Below are 22,053 nucleotides of genomic sequence, written 5' to 3'. Positions count from 1 at the left end.
GGATGGATGATAGGTGATAAATAGGAAATGTTCTGTACCCCTCCACTGGACTTTGTCTCAAGATGCAGAATCTTTATGAATAGCAAATTATAAGTCCCACAACATGACTGTTCTGAGATGTTTTAGAACCAAAAGAAACATCCCTCTACCCCTTAGCATCCCATATTAATTATCATATGTTAACTCAAGAAGACTATAGAGTCTTATGAAGAGATTAAAATCCAGAGAATGCTGGACTCATTTTAACTGAAATAGGCCCTTCTTTAATGATACTATTTTATCTCCCATCACCACAAGGGGCCTATCTATTTCAGAAGGCATCGGTCACCGATACACCACCAACAGTGCCAAAAAGAACAGGTAGGAGAATGCAATCAGGTGTGCTGGAGCCAACTGTTAAATCTCTAGAATTCTGAAAGCTGGTTGTGAGGTTATTGATAGCTTGAAATTGCCCACGGTGGAGTCTTTGTACCATGGAAATCTATAAACGCTACAAATCAGAGGGCATTTTTCAAAGAGAGAGTCAGTTCATCAACATACCACTGAATACAGTTCTTGGCTGGAAAGGTTCTGGGCAAAACAGACAATGCAAGACCAACAGAGAACAAAGAGAAGACCTAAATTATAGCCCTAGACATTCCCACTAATCGGCCATGAATACTGGAGCAAGTCTATGAACCTCTGTTTTGTTGACTAAAATGTAAGAAAGCTAAACAAGCTCAAAGATCTCTTTCAGACCTAAAAGTTGAATTTTATGGTTAATCTATTTGAGTCATACCTACCCTGACTCCTGAGGTCTTCTTACAGGAAATGCTCCATAAAACAAAAACTGCGCAGCTCCAACACATTGATCAATCTTCCTTCCACTTGTGAGAACAGTTTGGTGCTACTTCAGTCTAATGCATTTGGCCAACCAACCATGTTCAAACCTGGCCATAGCTCTGAAATTCCTAAGATCTCTTACTTATTGAGGTGCATCAAATTGAAAGTTCCAGAAAGCCTCCAGCAGATCCAAGGGTTTCCTTTAGACTTAGGCAAAAGGTCGATAGAGCATTCCTGGCCATATTTGTCAAGTATATACTACTTCTATATACCATAGCAGTGGTGAGGTTGGAGAAGAAGCCCTCTAGGCATGAGGGCAAAAATAAAAAGTGCCATGCTGCCAGAATAATATTTAAAAGAAGCATATGCACTAACACCAGAGTTCCTGCCTTGAACCCGAGCCACCATCCTGAGTCCATTATACAGTAAGGCCCTTAAAGGTAGAGACTGCATAGTACCCACAAAGCCTGGCACAGGTTTTACTAAAGCAAATTCCCTGATTTGGTAGAGTTTGGGGTTCATCAACCTGGGGTTGGTATGTGGGCAACAAATAAGATTTAGTTAAATATTTCTTACAGAGCAGCAAAGGACTCCTCAGAATAGCTGCTGCTGACAACACAGCACAGATTTATCCTGAAATATAAAATGGCAGTGTTATGGTTTAATCGTGAAAAGATGCAAATGCTGTTGTTGCTCTACCAAGTATTCTCATTTCTAAATGCAAGAATTTGTAAGTATCATCATCATTCTATTGTCTTGTTCTTCAAAATAAAAATTTATATAACACATTTTGGGGGGAAGTATTTAATTAGTAAATGGCAACAGACCATTTAGGCATAATCCTAAAAGCGATGAGAAGTAGAACATCATCCAGGAGGACCAATTTGTCAGTGTGCTGACAGCCAGATTTTTTAAAATTTAATCACAATGAGAAGAGTTTAAAAATAGAGTGGTTTGAACTTGGAACAGATTCTAGAAAATGATCATATATGTCCAATCTAACTCATAGAAATAGGTCTTTAAGAGATTACAGGAAAAAAAGGGGGTTATTTAGGTCCGTCTGCTGTGTCTAACCAGATCATTACATAAACTATTAAAAACAATTCTTAAAGCTCACCCACAAAAATCTTGGGAATCCAGTCCAGGATTAAAAGCATTCTCCAAACAAACAATATTCTGAATCTAAAGACTAGAACATTTTAGGTACAACACATCCTCGAATTCAACTATATGTCATATTCAAATACAACCTATAGGACATTGAATCTGTTTTCCTTTTAAAATGCTCATTGATTCAACAAATTTATGCTGAATTTGAATTGGGCACTAGGCACTGGAGATCCAAGCATGATTAAGACATGGCCAGTCTGTAAACTCCTGGTATACAGTAGAAGTCACACACCCACAAGTGGTAAGGTAAAGAGTGCTGAGAGCTGTGATGACAACAGCCCATCCAGATAAAGACAGACTCTGAGCTTCAAATGCCAGGCAAGTCAACAGCTCGGCAGGAGGCACCAACATCCTTTAATTAAGGGTGAATTCAAACAGCACTCTTTCTTCCTAGTGGGTGCTATCACTTCTAAAGATAACAATTTTTTTCCAGTCAGAAGTAAAAAAAATAAATAAATAAATAAACCACAAAGTAGTGGAAGTTTAAAAAAGCAACGCAGGCTCAATATTGAAGCCTTGTGGAAAGGAGGACAGCCTTTAGACAGGAGTCAGGGTGGCAAAGTCCAGTCATCTAGGGCACTGGTTATAAAAGGAGACACACCAGAGGGTGGCCGAGCTCAAAGGATGGTGGTGCTGAGTTGAAGGTGGGCACTTTATTGAAGTAGAAAGAGAGAGTTGGAAGGCCTTAAAGCCCCTGAGGAGGCATTTTATACTTGAAACTCTTTATGAGTTTGATCAACATTACACTGAAAGACAGATTCATAGATGGCTGTCATCGTGTTCATACAACATTCTACCTGTATGTCTTTATCTAAATTTCCCCTTTTCATAAGAACAACAGTCATATGGATTAAAGTCCATCTTAAAGACCTCCTTTTAACTTGATTACTTCTGTAAACATCCTATCTCCAAATAAGGTCACATTCTGTAGTTATAGGTTAGGACTTCAACCCATGAATTTGAGGGAATACAATTCAACCCATAATTCCTACATTACATACGACATGGCCCCTGTCCACAAAGAATTTATAATTTAATTGTGAGGTTGGGACTTAGCCACATGAGACAATTCAAGAATAACATTTGGAGGATGTCATCGAATTATAAGGTCTATCTTTGAGGCAAAAGTCTTTAGACTAGTGGTTCCTAAACAACACATGTGCACAGGCCCTGTTCGCAATAACTGCCACATCTCAGTAGCACTATTTACTTGATGCTTATTTCTACTCTTTTACTTTAACAAGTTTATCTTAGTCCAGTAATGTGAAACCAGTGTCCTTGCCAAAAACAGAAGGCAACCTTAAAAATGAACACATCGCTTATAAATTTAAACTATTGTATGTAAACCACCTGACATCCTCTCACTCCACTTTACTAACATAGCACTAAGGCTGATAAACTAGAAAGAGCTCTCCGAATTAGAAAACTTTGATCAAATTCTGTTACCATCTTTCCGACCTTGGGTGAGCAGCTTAACCTATTTAGTTTCTTCATCTAGTTCCTACCATCAGCTGGCATAGTTAATCATGTGAATAGCTGCTATAAAAATTACATGAAATGTTCCTGAAAAAAACTCTAAATATAAAAGCACTATAAACATATCACAGAAAAACTGGAAGGAAGACCCAAATCTTAAAACCTTAATTCTGCCTTCTTTTCCACTCTAATTTGGAGCTCTCCCTTTATTCTTTCAGGTCTACCATAGCTACACAAACTGCCCACACCATCTCTCATTTCTCTTAGCCTGCTGGTTCCTGTTGGTCTCCTACTGGGAACACCGAGGTCATTCTTAGAGACAGGTGGCCTCATTTCAGTCACCCTGCGTTTTACATCTCAAGGACTGAGGCACTGTGTTGTTTGCTGTTGTTGGCAATGATCACTACTCTGCAGTTCACCTCTGTACCCAGCTGTATTCTACTAACGTTGTCAAAAAGCACAGAACACTGTCCCCTGATTTTCTCTTCTTTGCTGCTTTTGAGTGAAATGCTTTGCCTTTCCATAAATAGTTCAGAGCCTGATGCCATATGCATCCTTCTTCAGAAGTGGTTCTCTCCAGGGGACTTGAGCACAGCTGTCAGTCAGCTAGACAGAGAAGCAAGACACCAGAGAAAGGCAACATTTTCCCCGACAGTACCATTTACTGTCTCACTTTGCCCAGTCACAGTCAGCTCACTTTCACCTCTGAATCTAAGACTAAAACGACGCCTGGCCCCCAATCCTGTAACACCTCACTTTGCAACTTGAAGACCAAGCCAAACAAATCCCAACATGACCACTTCAAACTCCAAAGACAATGTTTAGCTCCATGTTTTCTCATGTAAGTTTTATAATTGGGTATTTGGTGAACCATTACATGGAGCAAGTAGGACTAGTAGGGCACAACTTAAAACAATAATTCTTTTACCCTGCTGCCTGTTCTACTCTGCTCTGGTTCCTGTTGGTCTCCTACTGGGAACACCGAGGCCATTCTTAGGGACAGGTGGCCTCATTTCAGTCACCCTGCGTTTTACATCTCAAGGACTGAGGCACTGTGTTGTTTGCTGTTGTTGGCAATGATCACTACTCTGCAGTTCACCTCTGTACCCAGATGTATTCTACTAACGTTGTCAAAAAGCACAGAACACAGTCCCCTGATTTTCTCTTCTTTGCTGCTTTTGAGTGAAATGGGACCAGTTCTTTGCTTACCATTGAGTAAAATGAGAGGAGGCCCCTTGACTTTTCTGGTCATTCTGAGGTAATAAAGAGTCCTCTGGTCATACTGAGCTACAAAAATGTTCACTTCCATAAAGAAAATGTCCAGTCCTGTGGCATAGTCCAAACTCCAAACTTCAGTTAAAATGAAATCTTCTCTGTCTTAGTTCAGGCCTGCTTCAGGCAGAAAGCCTTTGGAGAGAGAGGGAAGCATGGTGGATTCTCTACTTCTCGCCAGTTTCTGACTCTTTCAGTGGAATGGAAAGAGGAGAGGTTAGGAGGCAGAGAAGGTCTGACTGAGCTGGCACTGCCACAATCTGATGCCAGCATTCTGCGAGCATGGAGCATCTTTCACTCACAAAGGGAAACTTCCTGGGTTCTGGAGAGATGCTCCATTTCTGGGGATTTTCACCTTCAATTTCTTTGATGTGGTCACAGACAAACCTCTGTCTGGCTCTTAGACAGTAGGACTCCAGGAGTGCCCTCAGCCTCTTTCTCCCAAGGTCTTCTGTTCTGTCCCTCTGGATGCCCCTGGGTAACATGAGCTCCTCCAGGTAGTTTTTCGGAGCAGGTATGAGAATAACCCCAAACCGGCTCTGTTGTAGGCAGACCCCACCCCTTGCCCACAAGAAACATGCAATCTTGTCCCAGCAATTCAAGCAGTGCAGGCCATTGCCAGCAAGCCCTCCTCACTCTGCATTCCAGCCATAGCTTCTCCCTTTTAGAGTCTTCATGTGTGGATCAGACACCAGCCCGCTGTGTCCCTCACGCTGCAGAGGACACTCATAAAGCTCTCAGAGCAGTCAATTCCTATGACATATCTCTCTCCTGACTTGAGGTGGAGGGAAGCATCCTGCTTATCTCCAGTGTATGTGTGTTTAACAGAGAAAATGGGCTCCCGGCACATTGACAATGCCCCCAAAGACTCTTCCACCAAATCAACAACTCCCCTCTCACCCAAGTGGCCAGGTGAGGGTCCTCAAAATAATCTGGACCACCTCCTTCTCAAGACCTGCTTGGGTGGCACAGCTTTGGAATGTGGGAGTGGTTGTTACCTTTCAACTGATCCAGGACAAGTTTCATTTTAACATCCTTGCACATTAATGATGTTATTAATTCTCGAAGTACAATTTCAGTCATCACATTTCCCTACATTTAATGTTTAGGCTTTTTTAAAACAACAAATATTTCATTCAAAAGTATGGGCTATTCTTGCCAGTATATTAAGTAGAAATAGAAAAACTCGTCCTTTGCCTTGTTGAAATATAGTTACCATCATCATCATCATCATTAGTCAACATTTCTTATACTTTTATTAAACCAAGTCCTATGCCAAGGACTTTATGTGCATGCAGAAAAATCCTACTGAGGATTTTATTATTTCCTGTGAGACTGATATTGTTCTCAGAGAGGGTAAGTAATTCACCCATTGTCATTCGACACAAGAAGCAAAGGAGAGATTTAAATGCAGGTCTATCCGACTTCATAGTGTAAGCTCGTGGCCACTAGACTCTACTATGTTAAATGGGGAGGTTTATGACAAAGGATAATAGACAGCATAAGCTATAAAGTCAGGAAAATTTCAACTTCTCCTTATCCTAATTGAAAACACCTTAGAGGAGTTAATTAACTTCTTGATCAATTGCTTTGGCTATAAAATGAGGATACTAGTAATTGTCTAAATCGGACATTTGTTGCACTATTCAGCAGCCATCTCTCTTCCAGTTCCCAGCAGCAGTATAGCTTGTGTAACGCTAACTCCACCCCTACCTCCGGTTGGGTCCTTGTTGGGTTAGAGGATAATTTGCATATGCCAGTTTCCTGGCCACAGTTACTGATCCAGGGAAGGGCTATACTTGTTCTTTTTTATGAGTCACTGACTATAAGGTTGTTTTAAGGATTAAATGAGGTAACTGTATAAAGGCGCTTAGCTTAATGCATGAAAAAATAAAATTTTATTTATTAAATGTTTGGCAGCAATGTGGAACATGAATTGCACCAGAATATGTTAGACTGAGAAGATTACTTAGGAAGATAACAATAAAGACCTAAACATTTAGGTCTTTGCCAGGAAACATTGCTAACTTAAATTTTACATCCCTTAGTAGCACATTAGATATGCTGGTTGAAAGTGGAGTAAGAGTCAAAACATGGGCAAAGTTTCCAAGTCTGAGAGACTAAAAAAACTTCATTCCCACTAACAAAAATGGAGAATCACAAAGAACTGGTTTAGCATGTCAATTTGTTTTGAAAAAGCTGAATTTGAGGAAAGAGGATATTCAGAGAGAATTGATTTGAAAAACTTTAGACAGAGGCTGGGATTAGATAGTGGTTGGCTGGCAAATTGACTCTGGGTTAGCTGGGCTGAGGGGGAGCCCTGATTTGCAGTGTTGGCCCCTTTCTGTCATGCAAACACCCTCATCACAGCGGAGGTGCAGAAGTGTCTCTCGTGGGCCAGGAAGAGATGGTTCCAGTCACTCTTGATTAGAAATGACGCTTTCTGCTGAGATTGGCTAAAGACTGAGAATGAATGAAATTATTCAAAGAGAGAATAAACAATAAAGCCTAAAGAATATAAGAGAATAAGGAATGAAAGGATTTTCAGTAAAGAGGAAAAGAATGAGTGGCCAGAAGACTGTGGGAACCAGGACAGTGTCACAGCCAATGAAGAAACAGCCTCAAAAAGAGAGGGCAATAGACAGCAACTATGCTGGGGCGGTGGAAATTAGCAAAGGGTCTGGAGTCTGACTTTTAGGAATTATTGTTGACTTGCAAGTACATGGTTTTTGGTAAAGAGAGGCCGAAGGGTTCTATTGTAACTGCTTACAATAGAATTAGAATTCTCCATAACCCCTGTTTATTTCTTCATATATTTTTCTTAATAGAGATATCAAATTTTTGAAATATTTGAATATTCGAATAATATTTGAAATATTTCAGCTCATGGACATTTTTGGGCATAGGTCACATCTGCCTTTATGACACAATAAATAACACCAGTTACAGTTTAGAGAAAAATGAGTAAGTTTGATATTTTATGGCAAAGAAATTTTTGTATACTAAACAATCATATTAGATCATCTCAGCCATTTCTATGCCCAGAGTTTTTATACATATTCAGCTCTGTAGATTTAGAATCCCAAGAAATGGGGTGTTGTGGTGAAAAGGGAACATAAATAACAGAACAAAAAAGTATTTCTATGTGTCTGATTTAAAAAATCACCTGAAAAACTGTGACAGCTTTAAAATAAAACATTCTTTCACTGAAGTACTGCGCAGACAAATAGTAAATATCGGGGGGTTATTTTAGATAGTGCTGTTAAAAAAAAATGATTTATAAAATAAATCTCTATGAGCCTCCATTAAAGAAAATGACTCATCATACTCCACTGAATCTTCGAAGATAAAATAATGTTCATGGGAGAGACAGCAAATGCCCCTTTAACATCTTCTGCTGTAACCCCACAAGCTTACTCAATACAAGAGAAGGGACTGAGAAAAAGAACCACCTAAATAGCATGGGGCCCATTCCAGACCTTGAGCGTAGGCCCCTAGAAGGAACAGGAAATATGCCATTATTCCAAGCATTCCACCAGACCAAGTGGGATTTTAGTTTTAAACGATAGGGGGGGTTCGTATAAAAACAGCCCCTAAACACAAGCCAACTTCTTTTTTGTCACTCAATCGAAGACAAGAGTCTGTTCCAATGCTGGAAGAAAAACTGGCTGTGCTCAACTCGTTAAATCGTATTGCGTTCCCACTAGGGTTTTCAAAAGTAATTTTAACTACACTCAAAAATCACCTGTGAGAATTGACTTTAGCACCTAACTTCCTTTAAAAAACAACTCCACTGTAGAAGAAACTCCTATTAGACATTGTATTTTTTTCTATTTTACTGAGCAACCATGGGCATATCGCTTAATCCATCGAGGCCCTCAATTTCTCATTTGTAAAATGAGCCCAATGGAGTAGATGATCACTAATTTCCTTCCTAAATCTAAAACTTCTGTGACTCTAAATGTCGACAGGCAAATAATTTTAATGATTCCAAATGATGAAAAATACAGAACTTCACTATAAGCATTCAATTTTCTTAAATGAGTAATATGATTTCCTTAAGTTGAGTAAAACATATAAAATGAGAAATTTTGGAGGTTCCATCAATAGCATCACATAATGCAAAGATGTAATGTTGCTGCTTATCTTAGCAGTATTGCTGTAGTTAGACTTTTACAAGTAGTAATAATGATTTTTAAAAGAAATTTGATTAGTTTCATAGTACTCCATTCAGACAAATGAAATCATATGATGGACTGGAAAATTCTACAGATGCTGACCTGTAACCTTGCTCAGATCAGCAGTTGCAATGGGTCATATGCATAGCACAGTTCACTCTGTTTACCTTCTTGAAATGGCTCAGGAATGACAGGTTTTGGCAGTTTAAGTGAACAGAGGAAAAATGGCTGTCATGCAGCCCAAAACTAAGAATTCGACCTTCTCCAGATGTTCACTGAAGTTCAAGGCTTTCCTTTTCGCATGAATATTTTATATCAAAAATGTGCCACAGACATACACTTAAAGAAAAAAAAATTTATTTGGGTGCTATAAAATGATATATGATAAATATTTAGAATCCTATTAGCTAACTTAATGTAAATCCTCAGTGGAAAATTCAAGTTTATTATTTTTAGGTTAGTCTTTCAGTAACATATTTGCTTCTAACAGTATAGCTTAGTGCCATAACCATAGTCCCCCCCCAAAAAAGTAGTACATATTTCTGTAGAGTGAAAGGATGATAATTCCTTGATGCATCAATAATTTCGTAATAGCACTTGTATGTACTAGAGGTGTAATAGTTATATCACGAATATATAATTACATATTTCAGGATGTCAAAACACTATATAGATATTCATGCCAAACGACACATAATTCTCAGAAAAACATCTATGGCTGCTTGAGCAGCAGATGCTTATTTCTGTAACCAAAAGAACAAGAAAGGACAAAAATATGAGTTTAAGGCAGTAAACATGCTAAATTCAGGGAATAAATTTACTTCTATTGAAACATACAGTGCTTTCTATACTGAAGATAGAAGCCATGGGTAAGGAAACAGGAAGCAAAAGGCCAATATATTGTATAGAAAATGGAAGAAAGCCTAGAATGACAGCTCTTTAATATGATCTTAAATACAGATGACATCTTAAAAATTTTTTCAGACGCCTGATACATAAACTCCTAATATTATTGGGCAAATGAGTGAATGAATACCAAAAATAATCTGTTGAATAAGTCATCAGGAGAAAACAACATAATATAGAATAAAGTATTCACTCTGATGTTATAATTCCTCCACCCTAAAACCTACTCTTTAATGAAATGAATTAATCTCTGTGGATAATGCAGCACAGAGAGCTGGGAAAGGTGCTCAGGATGCAACATAAACAGGACACAGTTAAGGAGTTAAGAGTGCAGCCAAAAAGACAAACATGAAAAAGGACAAATTACAACACAAAATAATCAGCACTGAAACAGTGACATTAAAAAAATTTCTAAGGGAACAGGAGAATGGATCGATTGCCTGGAAGAGTTAGGAGGTACATTATAGAGTGGATGATTTCTGAATCTTATCCAAAAGGATACACAGAAGTCAGCTAAGCGGAAAGTGGAGTCGAGACAGGAGGTGCAATCTTCAAGGAGAGCACATGCAAGCCCTCCATGAGGAATGCCTGGCACGTGCAAATGTAATTCTCACCTCTCAGAATGACTTTTTCTTGTGTGAATACCAAACAAATAAACATATAAAAATAAAATAAAACCCTCATTTCATGATAAGTCTAGATATGATCTTCTATATCTTTCCCATCCCTGAATCCATTTCAGGCATTAAATTGTTCCTTCTCCATTCTCTTGTGACCTCTGTAATATTGTTCTGAACACACTGCACCATTCTTACCTATTTCTCAGCCGACTAAAATGTGAGCTGACTCATGTTTGCACCCCATTGCCAGTGGTAGACAAATAGGTTCTCAACAAATGCTTGTGGCTAGTATAACGGCTCTCTCCTATGAAGCAACTACCCTTAGATACACATTACAAATGTTATCATGTTTCATCTTCCTGGCAGTTTTATCAAGTTGGTATTTTTCCCATTTTGTACATGAATAAAATTGAGGCTCAGAATGATTTACTAACTCTCATGCACCAACTAAGTGGCTAAGCCAGAATCGGAATCCAGGTCTGTCCCATACCTCAACTCCAAAACCACCCTCCTGGCCACTCTACTGCCCAATGCTGAGGTTAACGGATCCACCAGACTCTACCCAGTTCAAGCTTTGTATGTAATTAAGGCATCAGTGTGGTTCTCCTAATGATTTTATGAACTACAGTAAATTGAGAAAATGTGACCATTTGACGGTTTTTATAAATTTTTACATAGGAAAAATCAGATTTCTCAATGAGCATGCATACATTGGGAGTTTTGCAATTCATGATTTAAATAAAATAAGCACCCAAGGTAAAACTACAAGGACATAGAGGAATAATTCCTTAATGTCACCATTAAATCTGAATTATAATACTTTGGTTCCTACAACTTAAAACAGACTGAAAATCTGAGTTGCTCTAGACAGTTCCTCTGAAGTCTATATAAAGTATACAATACTGTGACTCCGTATTTATTCAAAAATTCAACAATGCTTCTGTTTATTTTAAAATATAACTTTCATTGTGTGTGTGTATATGTTTATAAGAAAATCAAACCCCTTGTCCTCTTGTGCGGCTGGCTCAGGTCTTTTTTTTTTATGCTTAAATTGTTTACTCAGTCAATAAATTGTTGTTTTAAGCCACTAAGTTTAGTCATGGTTCGTAATGCAGAATATATAACTGGAACAATCCTTCTCTATTTAAAAAAAAAAAAAACACACAATAATTATAATGATGTGACATTTAATGCAATTAAATGCCAACAGTTTCAAAAGAAGATGGGGAGGGAAGTGATTTTAATAACTATGTCCTAAGATCCTTGTTCGAGAGGTGTTTAAAGATAGTAATGCATTATAGCCTTTGTTAACTCAGTCACATATGTCAAAATGTTAAGGAAAACCTCTGAGAGACTAAAACCAGAATGTTTACCTTCCAAGCAAACAGACTGAGGAAGAACGTGAAAGTAAAGAAAACTCATCATTTCAATGGAATGCATTAAAGCCGGGGTAGTGGGGGATAACTAAGAAAAAAGTGTAATATATAGAAAACAAAATAAGATGTGGAAAGAAGTCTAAAACATATTAAAAATAACAACAAATGTAAAAACATCAACTGCACTCGTTTTAAAAGTCAGTCATTCATATCGGATTTAAACTCATAAAGCTATAGATGATTTATAGCAGATATGTCTGAGGCATGCCAAAGAATGGCTAAAAGTAAACCAGTAGGAAAAGATACATCAAGCAAAAACTAGCCTAAAAAAAACTTGCTTTTCACAACAGCAAATGATAACAAACAGACTTTAAGAGAGAGATCAAGATAAAAAGACGACATAAGTGTACTTTCTTGACTGGTGTGCTTTAGTCCTTAGGAAACTACAAAAAGCCAATTATAACAAACACTACAAAATTAGTATGTGTGGTAAGCAATTTCATTGTTGGTTGGGAATAGATTTTTATCAGAACAAAGAATCTCTAAACCTCACACCATGCTATCTTAACTCCCTCATAAAATATTTACGATTATTTAACATTTATTAATTATGGCACCTATATAAAAGGCTCCATTAAGGAAAAGTGACACAAATCAGCATGGAGGGGAAAAAAGCCTTCAGATAATGTTTATAGAATAATTGGATAGAAAATAAAAAACATCTCAATATATGGACAGAAGAATGCCTATTTCATTACTGTGTGCGACTGGTATGTTAGCCAATAAAATATACTAAAGCTTCTTTGGATATACTGAGCTATACAATTTTTTAGAACCTTATGTCCAGGGAAGTCTTCCATAACTATTCTGAACACATGGACTTCTTTGTGAGCCAGAGCCTTGACATGCATATTAAAAGGAAGATCCTTGATAGTCTGTGACGCCAATGCAATGCTGTGAATTCAGAATTCCCCTAACTGCTATCTTGCATCTATAATGTCAAGTACTGTCCTTGGTTCTGCTCTGGGTGTGTCCTCTCATTCAGTCTCCTGAACGCCTTGCAAGGGGTATACCAAAGTATGACACTTTTTAACCCCAGCATCTATTAGGCCTTGGAACAGACCAGAGGACCAGACACACTGTTAGCAAGACACATAAATCTACTATGGCAGAGACACTGACTACTCACTAAATAGCTAAGGGTATCTCTCCATTTTCCAATCCCCTTGCAGTTAGGCAGATCATGGGACTAATGCTGAATGATGGGCTCTGAGCAGAAGTGAAATGTGTCACCTTAAGGCCCAAGGCATTTAAGAGCTGGTATAAAAGTCCCCAGCTCTCTCTTCCCTTGATACTTGCTTGAGGAGGTCTTGTGTTGTAGATGCTGTAATTAAAAGACTGTTGCACCTTTAACAATCCAATATGGCAAAAATTAAGAGGGTAGTGAGCCTGCATCACTAAATGACAGTACGAAGCAAGCCCTCTGCCAACCCACATAGCATTAGCAATAAATCCTCTTTTGTTTTCTAAGCCACTGAAGAGCCAGGGTTCATTCATTTGTATAGTATAAGTTGACCTACCATGACTAAAACAACTGGGCAACAAAAAGTAATTTAGAGTTAAGTTGTTCCAAAAGCCATTTCATGTTGAAAGCTCTTATTTTCTAAAAGCATTTTTAAAATTTTTAAGACATGACCTAAAACAACTTGTCTTTGGCAGTAATCATGTAAAAATATCAAAAGAGCTTAAGAACAAACATTATTAACTGTATTTGATAATTGTTCTAGAAACTAAATGCCAAATACATAATTTTTTTGTTCCATTTGATTGAATTTCAGATTAAAATGCAGCTTTCCTGTCACCTTAGAAAGCACGTTGGTTTAGAATCTACATAATACTCAAGTTAAAATACTGTATTATTTAGCATTCATACTTTAAGTGCTTTATATAATTTCTATGTTTTGTTTCATTGGAATGGATTTTGTTTTATGTAAGTAGAAGTGACCCAGTGTGTCACTTTAATCTGGAAATCTCTTCATATGGATTCATTCTATTGGTGAGTTTGTGCTTAAGCTTCAGACTACCAGGAAATGATTTCATTATTATTAATAGTAGCCAAAATAATGATGAGAGTTTATAATCAGCAGTACCTTACAATGAGCCTGGCATTTTGCTGAGAGCTTTACACACATTATCTTACTTAATTCTCATGATATTGGTACTTTTCTAAGTCTTTTTTTCCTATAGATTAAGAAACTGAGGTTTTAAAAAATTACATAATTTACCCAAGCTGGTAGGTAGACTTGAATTTACTAGTTTTCTAACTATAAAAACTGTACTCTTAATCACTGATAACTCCAGAATTTTTCAGTGTGCTGCGTGTGATGATTCTGGGGTGGTTCATAGACAAAAGTTATATTTTAACACTTAATGCATGTTAGAAAGAAATATAACTAACACAGATAATCTTTTTTGCTTAGAACAAGGTCAGGGTAAAAAATCAGTTTGTTTTGTTCTAATCAGATGGTTTAAAAATATTAATAGCACAGGTGATAATCCAATATTGCAAAAATCAAGGTGTTGAGTAAATAACTAGAGGTTAGAGAACACTGCACTGCATTTTTCAACACAGAGGGGGAAAAATAAAGACTGGGACTCAAAATACGTGAGTTCCAGCCTTGACTGCCTGCCTCCAACTAGCTCTATGGCATCACCATTCTGGACCTTTTAATCTATAAAACATCAACTAAAATTTTGGAATCATAATGCTCTAAAATATATGATCTTAATGCTTTGGCTAACTATTGAGACCGTACTTTATTTTGCTGTCTAAATGCAAAAAAATATGAAAAAGTCATAATACACAAGCCATGAGATTTTTGTAAGACAGAGTCAAAATACAGTTGTTCTGCTACTCATTGTTGTACCCATAATCAATGTATGGACACTCAAAGTGTGGGCTAGACAAATATTGGTAAACTTTTTGTTACTGGGTCTGTGACAAGATAAGACGCTTGAGCCAGACTATGAAACAGCTACATCGAAAAACCCATTATTTAGTTAGGTTAATTTTTAATAGCAAGATTTGATAAATAAATGAAGTTACACTGATTTACATTCTAGAGAAAGTTTCTTATCTAGTCCCAGATCAGTAACAAACAGCTGACAGACCAGCACTTTGAGTAGCACAGATGTACAGCACAGGATATACTTCTCATTTCCACACTGTGCATTTTCCCAGCTCTGTTCAGGTACCTGAAGTTGCCTGCAAATGAGAAATGGCAAGTTAAGCCTTTTGAAGTGTTTTTCTTTTGAACAGTCAGAAAAGTAAGCATATGACCAAACATTAAAGGGAATTAGATAGTGAGCCTAAAAAAATGTAATACACTCTGCCTCCTGTTTAAATGGTGTCCATTTGATTTTTTGTGGAAAGCTGTTTGAGTTGGGTACTCTAAGTGTTTCTGCACAAGATAAGCATTTAGCTCTTTTTATTTAGTGAGTTTAGAAGGAGGTAACTGGTAGCACTGTTAAACTTGGAAGGGGTCAATTCCAATTTTGGAGACCAACAATAAATTATAAACCTAGCGACTTCTGAAAACCATTAATTGTTGTAATTTGGAGATTCAGGGCTATTAGCTACATTGAAATCAAGTCTGGCATTCTCGGGGTGTATATGAGACTTTCTAAAGTGAGACAATGTAACAAACATCTGTTCTGAGAACTATGTTCGCACCCACAGTTTCCCCAAATGGTGCTCTGATATTTTCCATTTTTTTCTTTGTATTTACAATAGAACCTATATACTATCTAAAATTCTTAAAGAAAGATTTATGTTTCTAATCCAGGAGGCTATATTTCCCCTCCAGATCAGTAGTGCTAAAAGTCATCTGGAGTGAGTTGTGCAGTGCAAAATATTATTAACAATTAGCCAAACAAAAACAAAACTCACACTTGCAGAGAGGAAGAAAATGTAAGCCAAGAGAAACACAATCAAAACGCAGAGTGTGCCAATAAGCCACACCTTGCCAGCTGATGTTCCACCCAAATCCTTCCCCTTTGGGACTTATTTCTATAGAGATCATCTTTCTGTTCCACAAATAAAACTAGACGTTGCTAAGAAACAGCCCAGCTTCTCAGGACACAACTGAAGGGGAGCGGTGGCTTCTACCAAGAAGTAGAGAAATCTGAAGCTATTCCTGACATACGTGCTACTGTTATGAAATCTACATTCTCAGCACACCTATTTCACAGAGCTCAAGAGCTGTATAGCTCCAGCAGCCTTAAATTTATGACATAACTAGGACCCCAAAATTCTTTTCCCTATCCTAGCCTTGCATTTCCTCATCTCTTTCAGATCTTCTCCAAATGTATCCTCTAACCTATCTTCCTCTAATACTGCCCAAGAAAACTCACATATTTTCAGATTACTAATACCTTATTTGAAAGATTCTTTCCATCACATTATTAGTCTTATTAAACTTCTGAAAATTTCCACATGACTTGGAGTTCGTTTTCAAATATTTTATAACAAATTTTTGTTGCTTTTTAAAACCTAGTGGGTTTTGCCTATATTAAAGCTGTCCCGAGCACGCTCCCTGAAGTAGTAACTACTGAAGTAGTCCACTCACTCTTTATGCTGCCATTAAAAGCAATTGGTATCCCTCATTTTCCCTTTCTCATCTGTCTTTATAGCACCCTAGCAGCTCAGTTAGGAGTAACTGTTGTCACAAGAAAGCCTCACTATGATAAGTTAAAGAAAGGAAGATTTCTCTCACAAATAGCAAGAACTTTGGAGTGCCAGTCCTAGCACTTTCTTTCTGTTCTGTCATCCTTAGCGTTTTTTCTTCTTGATTGACGCCTATGGTTGCTACATGGATATAACAACACCAGAGTCTCAAGTACAAGAGAAGGGGAAGTTTAAACTCTCCCTTCACAAAACTCTGGCTTTTCATTAGAAAAGGAAGTTCCCCAAAGTCTTCCCTTTACATCTCAATGGCCAGAATTAGGTCACATGCCCACTCCTAGACTACTTACTAGTTGGATTACTATATAGGGTTAAAATTTTCCTGAGCATGGGGAGGGCCTACCATCCCTGAAATCAATGGCTGCCTGCCAACTCCATCAGGAAGAAGGGATCAGAAAATGGCTGTCATTTAAAGACCATAGGGCTGCCATGCATCCTTCTCCATGTGGATGGCAAAAGCCCCTCAGAAGTGAGGCTGCCTCCAGGCTAGAGGTCGGGAAAACCTGTCCTGGCCTCAGGAGATAAATGGCTATCTTGCTTAAAGCCAGGTGTCAGTTCACGCTTTCCAAGGTCCCAGATAAGCCAGTTTTTCTTTTAAACACAGCCATGGCCCAGCAACTTTACAAATGAGCCATATTTAATGTTATAAATGCTGGGACCTGTGCCTTTTAAAGCCATTCATTGAGAAAACCTGCTAAAACCAACAGCATGCCTGAGAACACCAAGTACCTCATTCTACCTATGTGGTATTTTTATTTGCATATGCTAATCTGTATTTGTCCCAGCCCCCTGAGAGATCTGGGCATGCCAGGTCCCACCCTTGCTCCCTGCTAAGTATCTAAAACTATTAGAAAGTACACTAAGGAGACTGACAAACACACGGAACTCTAAGAATCATTTACTATTTATTCAGAATTCTCTGGACATGGCTAGATGGGAAAATTAAGTGGAACCTCTTACTGCCTACCCTAAGTCAAAAGCATGGGAGAAACTTCTGCTTCAGGCTATACTGAAGTCATTTTTCCAGACTAGCCCTCCTAATTGTAAACAACCATAAAAGTAGGAGACTAATGGTTTTCAGACATTGTACAATAGGTAGTATAAGATTAAAATCCTAGAGAGAAGAGTAATTTATGAGGTAACTACAACCACCCAGATCTCAGCCAGAGGTCAATTTCCTGAGTACCATGTGTGGAACTAAATAGAGTTCATGGCAGTTCTTATGAGCTGAGGAGGCAGAGATCGGTGTTTGGGTCAACCGAGGTGACAAGAATCTCCAGGCAGAGCACTGGAAAGAGTCACAGAGGAATGAAGGTCAAAAGCCCACATGTGGATCCTGCCACAATCCTTTGACTAATGTGCAGGGCAAGACTACCAAGGCTTTTCAGACACTGGCTACTACAGGGCTGAGAATAAAATGGAGATACTAGAGGTCAAGCAATGCTGGAGAATACTGCAATACAGCCCAGCCAGAGTGAAGAGAGCTTTTTAACATTGCAGGCATTCAGCTAAGAAATCAGAAATGCCACTACTTAGGAATAAGTACAAAATCCTAGAGTAAGGTCTACTGTAGACCTACCCTAGCAAAGTCTCAAACCAAGCTCTAACAAAATCCATAAGGGACAACAAGCTTGGAGGCTGAATGTCAAGTTAAAAGCGCTGGGGAACTACATTGGGCTTTCCACAGATCCATCTTAAGAAAGTACAAAATCACACCTAAGGAATTCAAGGAAATAAATCCACCTATGAGAAAATTAATATTAAAATAAAAATTATTCCACAGAACTCAGGATTGCTACAATATAGAATCCTCAATGACAATTGCTAGATGTGCAAACAAAGAGGAAAATGAGCCCACAGTCAAGAGTAAAACAGACAATAAAAACCACCCCTTAGGTAACCCAGATATTAGATTTAGCAGAGAATTTAAAACAGCTGTATTCAATTCAGTTCTAAGAATTGAACAAAAATATGGTCCAAATGAGTTACTAAAGAAAGAAAAATAAAAATTCTATAAACAAAAAGTCAAATAACTGAAATTTAAAAATCCATTGGATGGAAACAGGAAATTATCGTATCTGAATATCAAAGCGATTGAAGGAAAATTAATCAGAGCCTCAGAGCCTTGTAGAACATGAAATGACGTAACATACATGTAAGCAGAGTCTCAGAAAGAGGAAGAAAGTGAAAATAGGAAAAAATATTTGAAGAAATAATAGCCTCCAAATTTTCCAACTTTCATCAAAAACATTTACTTGTGAATCTCAGGGAATCCCAACCAGGATAAATAAAAAGAAAATCACACCTAGGTGCATTATAGACAAACTGCTAAAAACCAGGATAAAGAGAAAATGCTGAAAGTAGACGAAGGCAGGAGGGGTGGGGGGAGAGACACATTACATACAAAGTTGTAAAGACACAATGATGATATGTGAGAAAGATACAGAAGCAACTTGAAATAAACTGGAGTTAGCACTTTTCAAAAGAGATTTATTTCCTAATTCTACTTTCCCAGCTATATCCTTAGAGTAATGCCAGATTTAGAACTCTGACCTCTATTTCTCTTGCTAGAAAGTAAAATGTAAGAACAAAAGATTTTGTGGCTTTGGTCACTTGGAGGTAAAATGAACTTGGCTTTGGATTCCTTAGTTCCTTCTCAATAACATTTAGACAGGGAACTACAACAAGTAGAGTGGGGAAACAGAAAAAGTAGGAAGGAAGTATGATGTAACAGGAATCACTGTCTTAAGTAATTCTGACATCTTATAGATTGTTATTCACATGAAAAAGAAATCATCCTAAATAAGAAAGTAAAATTGATTATATCCCAAAGAAATACCGCATAGAAAGCATTTAGGAAAAAACATAGTCTGCTATTTGTAGTCCCATATTAAGCATTACAAAATAATCTAAAATGAGAAAAAAAGGAAAAAATATTATGAGAAAAGTGAAAAAAAGTTTATGAAATCCAAAAGTGAAATTACCTCAAAGCCAAAAGAGTTACTCCAAAAGTCATATGAAAACTGTAAGATTTTTTTTGTGAACCTAAGAGTATATCTAACCTATAGTATATCTAACCTTTTATAGTATATCTTAATAGTATATCTTAATAGTACATCTAACCTTTTATATCTAACATAGTAGATATAAAAATATGATTTTTAAATCATGGAACTTCCCCACTTTGAATATATATTTAAACACACTTGGGGAAAATGCTGAAAACCCTGAAAACTTTTCCCCTTTTGTTGTCATGAGAGAAAAAGAATTCATTGACTTTTTTTTTCTTGCCATTTTAGATTTCTTTCTATCCAATAGGATTAAACATTAAGTAAGATATACAAAAGCAAACACAAACCAATTAACATTAAATTCTCCGCCCCAGAGAAACATAAAGTGAAGTGGGTTTAACATTCTAATAAAATTTCAGCAAGGATGATACTTTGCTTCAAAGTAGGGTTTCTCAACGGTGGCACTGTTGACATTTGGGAACAGATAATTCTTTGTTGTGAGGGGCTGTCCTGTGCATTTCAAGGTATTTAGCAGCATCCCTAATCTCCCATTTTCCCCATCCAGCTGTGCCAACCAAAAACTTCTCCAGACATTGCCAAATGTCCTGTAGGGAACAAAATTGCACCTAGTTGAGAAACACTGCCCTCTCCCCTAATTGACTCATTTAAAAACAAAACATACACATAAAAAAAGACGCTTGACTTATAATCTACATTGAAAGCAATAGTCTTTCTAATAAAATAACTGATGTTAAATTTTTGTTTAATTCTCTTCATTCAGTGAAAAGGTTCTCTAACTTTGGTGAATGTTAGATTTTATTATCAAGCTTGATTTAGATTTTCTTTATGATAGGTAGGTTTTGATTTTTGCTTTCAGATAAAGCAGACTATATTTTCTAGTATGCATGATTCTAGCATCACTCATCTATGGATACGAAGTAGCTAAAGAGAGCTGGGACACTTATTAAAACAAATAGCAATCCATTTCTAAGTCATTTGTTAGAAAAATATGACAACTTTCCTCACCTAATTGATATAAGACACATCGAGGAATTCTGAAATAAAAAGATACATTAGATTGCAAGTTGTTCCTAAAGAAATTCAACATTCAGAAAATACAGAACATTTTTTTCATATCACTTATCTAAATCTAGATATCTTTTTCATTGGTTTAAAAATATTAATAAATGTTAATAGCCACCTCTTTCTAAAGTAGAAATATTTAGGGCAATATGAAGTTTCAAAAAGAAAATACTGTAAAAGCTGGAGGTTCTGTTATTTAATTACGGTATAGATGTAACTACAGAATTCACACCAACGAAGATATTTATAATTGTCTCTCCACCTCTCAAAAAGGAAAGAAAAATTCCCAGAATCTTGTTGTTTTTACTTATGTGTGTGACTTTTTTCCAGGAGAAAATACAGAGTAGTATTATGTTGGGGCAAAATGTATGCTCTAAATCATAAACAAGTCCATTTCAATTGACTCACCTATGTGATAAAGTCCAATCCAATCACTGGGGTCCACCTCCTCTTTAATGTCCCAGAAGATAATCAGGTTCTGAGCTTGCCCCAGGGTGTACTCGTACATGCTAGCAGTCAAGCTGGAGCGGCTCTCAGAAGTCACCAGGTCCGTGTCACTGTTGGCCCGCTGTAGGGTCATGTTCTCTGGCATGGAGCTCTGGGCAGCGAGGCTCTGGAGGTTCTCTGGGCTCAGAGTGTACCGCATCTGGGGATTTCGACGTCGCACAAAAAGCAGGTGCTCCCGGGCTGAGCTGGCCATCCCGTCTGCCTTTCTGAGGTTGGCTTCCTACAAAGCTGCAAGAGACAGACAAGCACAAAGCATTAGTGCTACAATGTGAGGAATTAGGTTTAAGCTTCCCAGACATAAAGCCTTAAGGAGTGTTTATTAAAGCCCGACCATGTCATAATCTTCTGCTGTCAAAATAAAACCTATTATTCTACTGTCAAATGATTATGTCAAACACAACTTCTATAGACGGAGGTCACATGATGGCAAAGGCCATCACACACCTGTGCACATCTCAGCACAGCCTCCTCCTAGCAAGTAAGGAAAAAAGGGATTTCTCCTTCAGAAATGGCTTAAGAACTGAAACCTTAAAACTCCTAGGAGAAAACATAGTTGGTAAACTTCTTGACATCAGTTTTGGCAATGATGTTTTCAACTGGACAACAAACATAAAGACAACAAAAGCAAAAATAAACAAGTGGGACTCTATTAAACTAAAAATCCTCTGAGCATCAAAGAAACTACCAACAAAATGAAAAGGAAACCTACCAAATGGGAGAAAATATTTGTATATCGAACACCCAATAAGGGATTAACATCCAAAATATATTTAAAAACTCATATAACTCAATAGCAAAAAAAAAAAAAAAGCAGTCCAATTTCCTTTCTCCAAAGAAGATATACAAATAGACAACGGATATACAAGAAGCTGTTCAACATCACCACTC

At 37.4% G+C, this 22,053-nt stretch overlaps 1 protein-coding gene across 1 annotated transcript in view; it reads right to left on the bottom strand.

The window, feature by feature from the left end:
* HECW2 (HECT, C2 and WW domain containing E3 ubiquitin protein ligase 2) overlaps window positions 1–21,387 on the bottom strand; it is a 204,836-nt gene extending 183,449 nt beyond the window's left edge. The window contains exon 1 of the mRNA XM_011369257.2: window positions 21,067–21,387. Coding sequence (XP_011367559.1) covers window positions 21,067–21,358 — 292 coding nt within the window. The 5' untranslated portion in view covers window positions 21,359–21,387. The remainder of the gene's footprint in view (window positions 1–21,066) is intronic.
* Between the last annotated feature and the right edge of the window lie 666 nt (window positions 21,388–22,053).

Source organism: Pteropus vampyrus, unplaced genomic scaffold (assembly GCF_000151845.1).
Source record: "Pteropus vampyrus isolate Shadow unplaced genomic scaffold, Pvam_2.0 Scaffold146, whole genome shotgun sequence".
In the NCBI taxonomy this organism is placed as follows: Eukaryota; Metazoa; Chordata; class Mammalia; order Chiroptera; family Pteropodidae; genus Pteropus; species Pteropus vampyrus.
The sequence above is the reverse complement of the archived record's forward strand: the minus strand, read 5'-3'. Positions and strand labels throughout refer to the sequence as shown.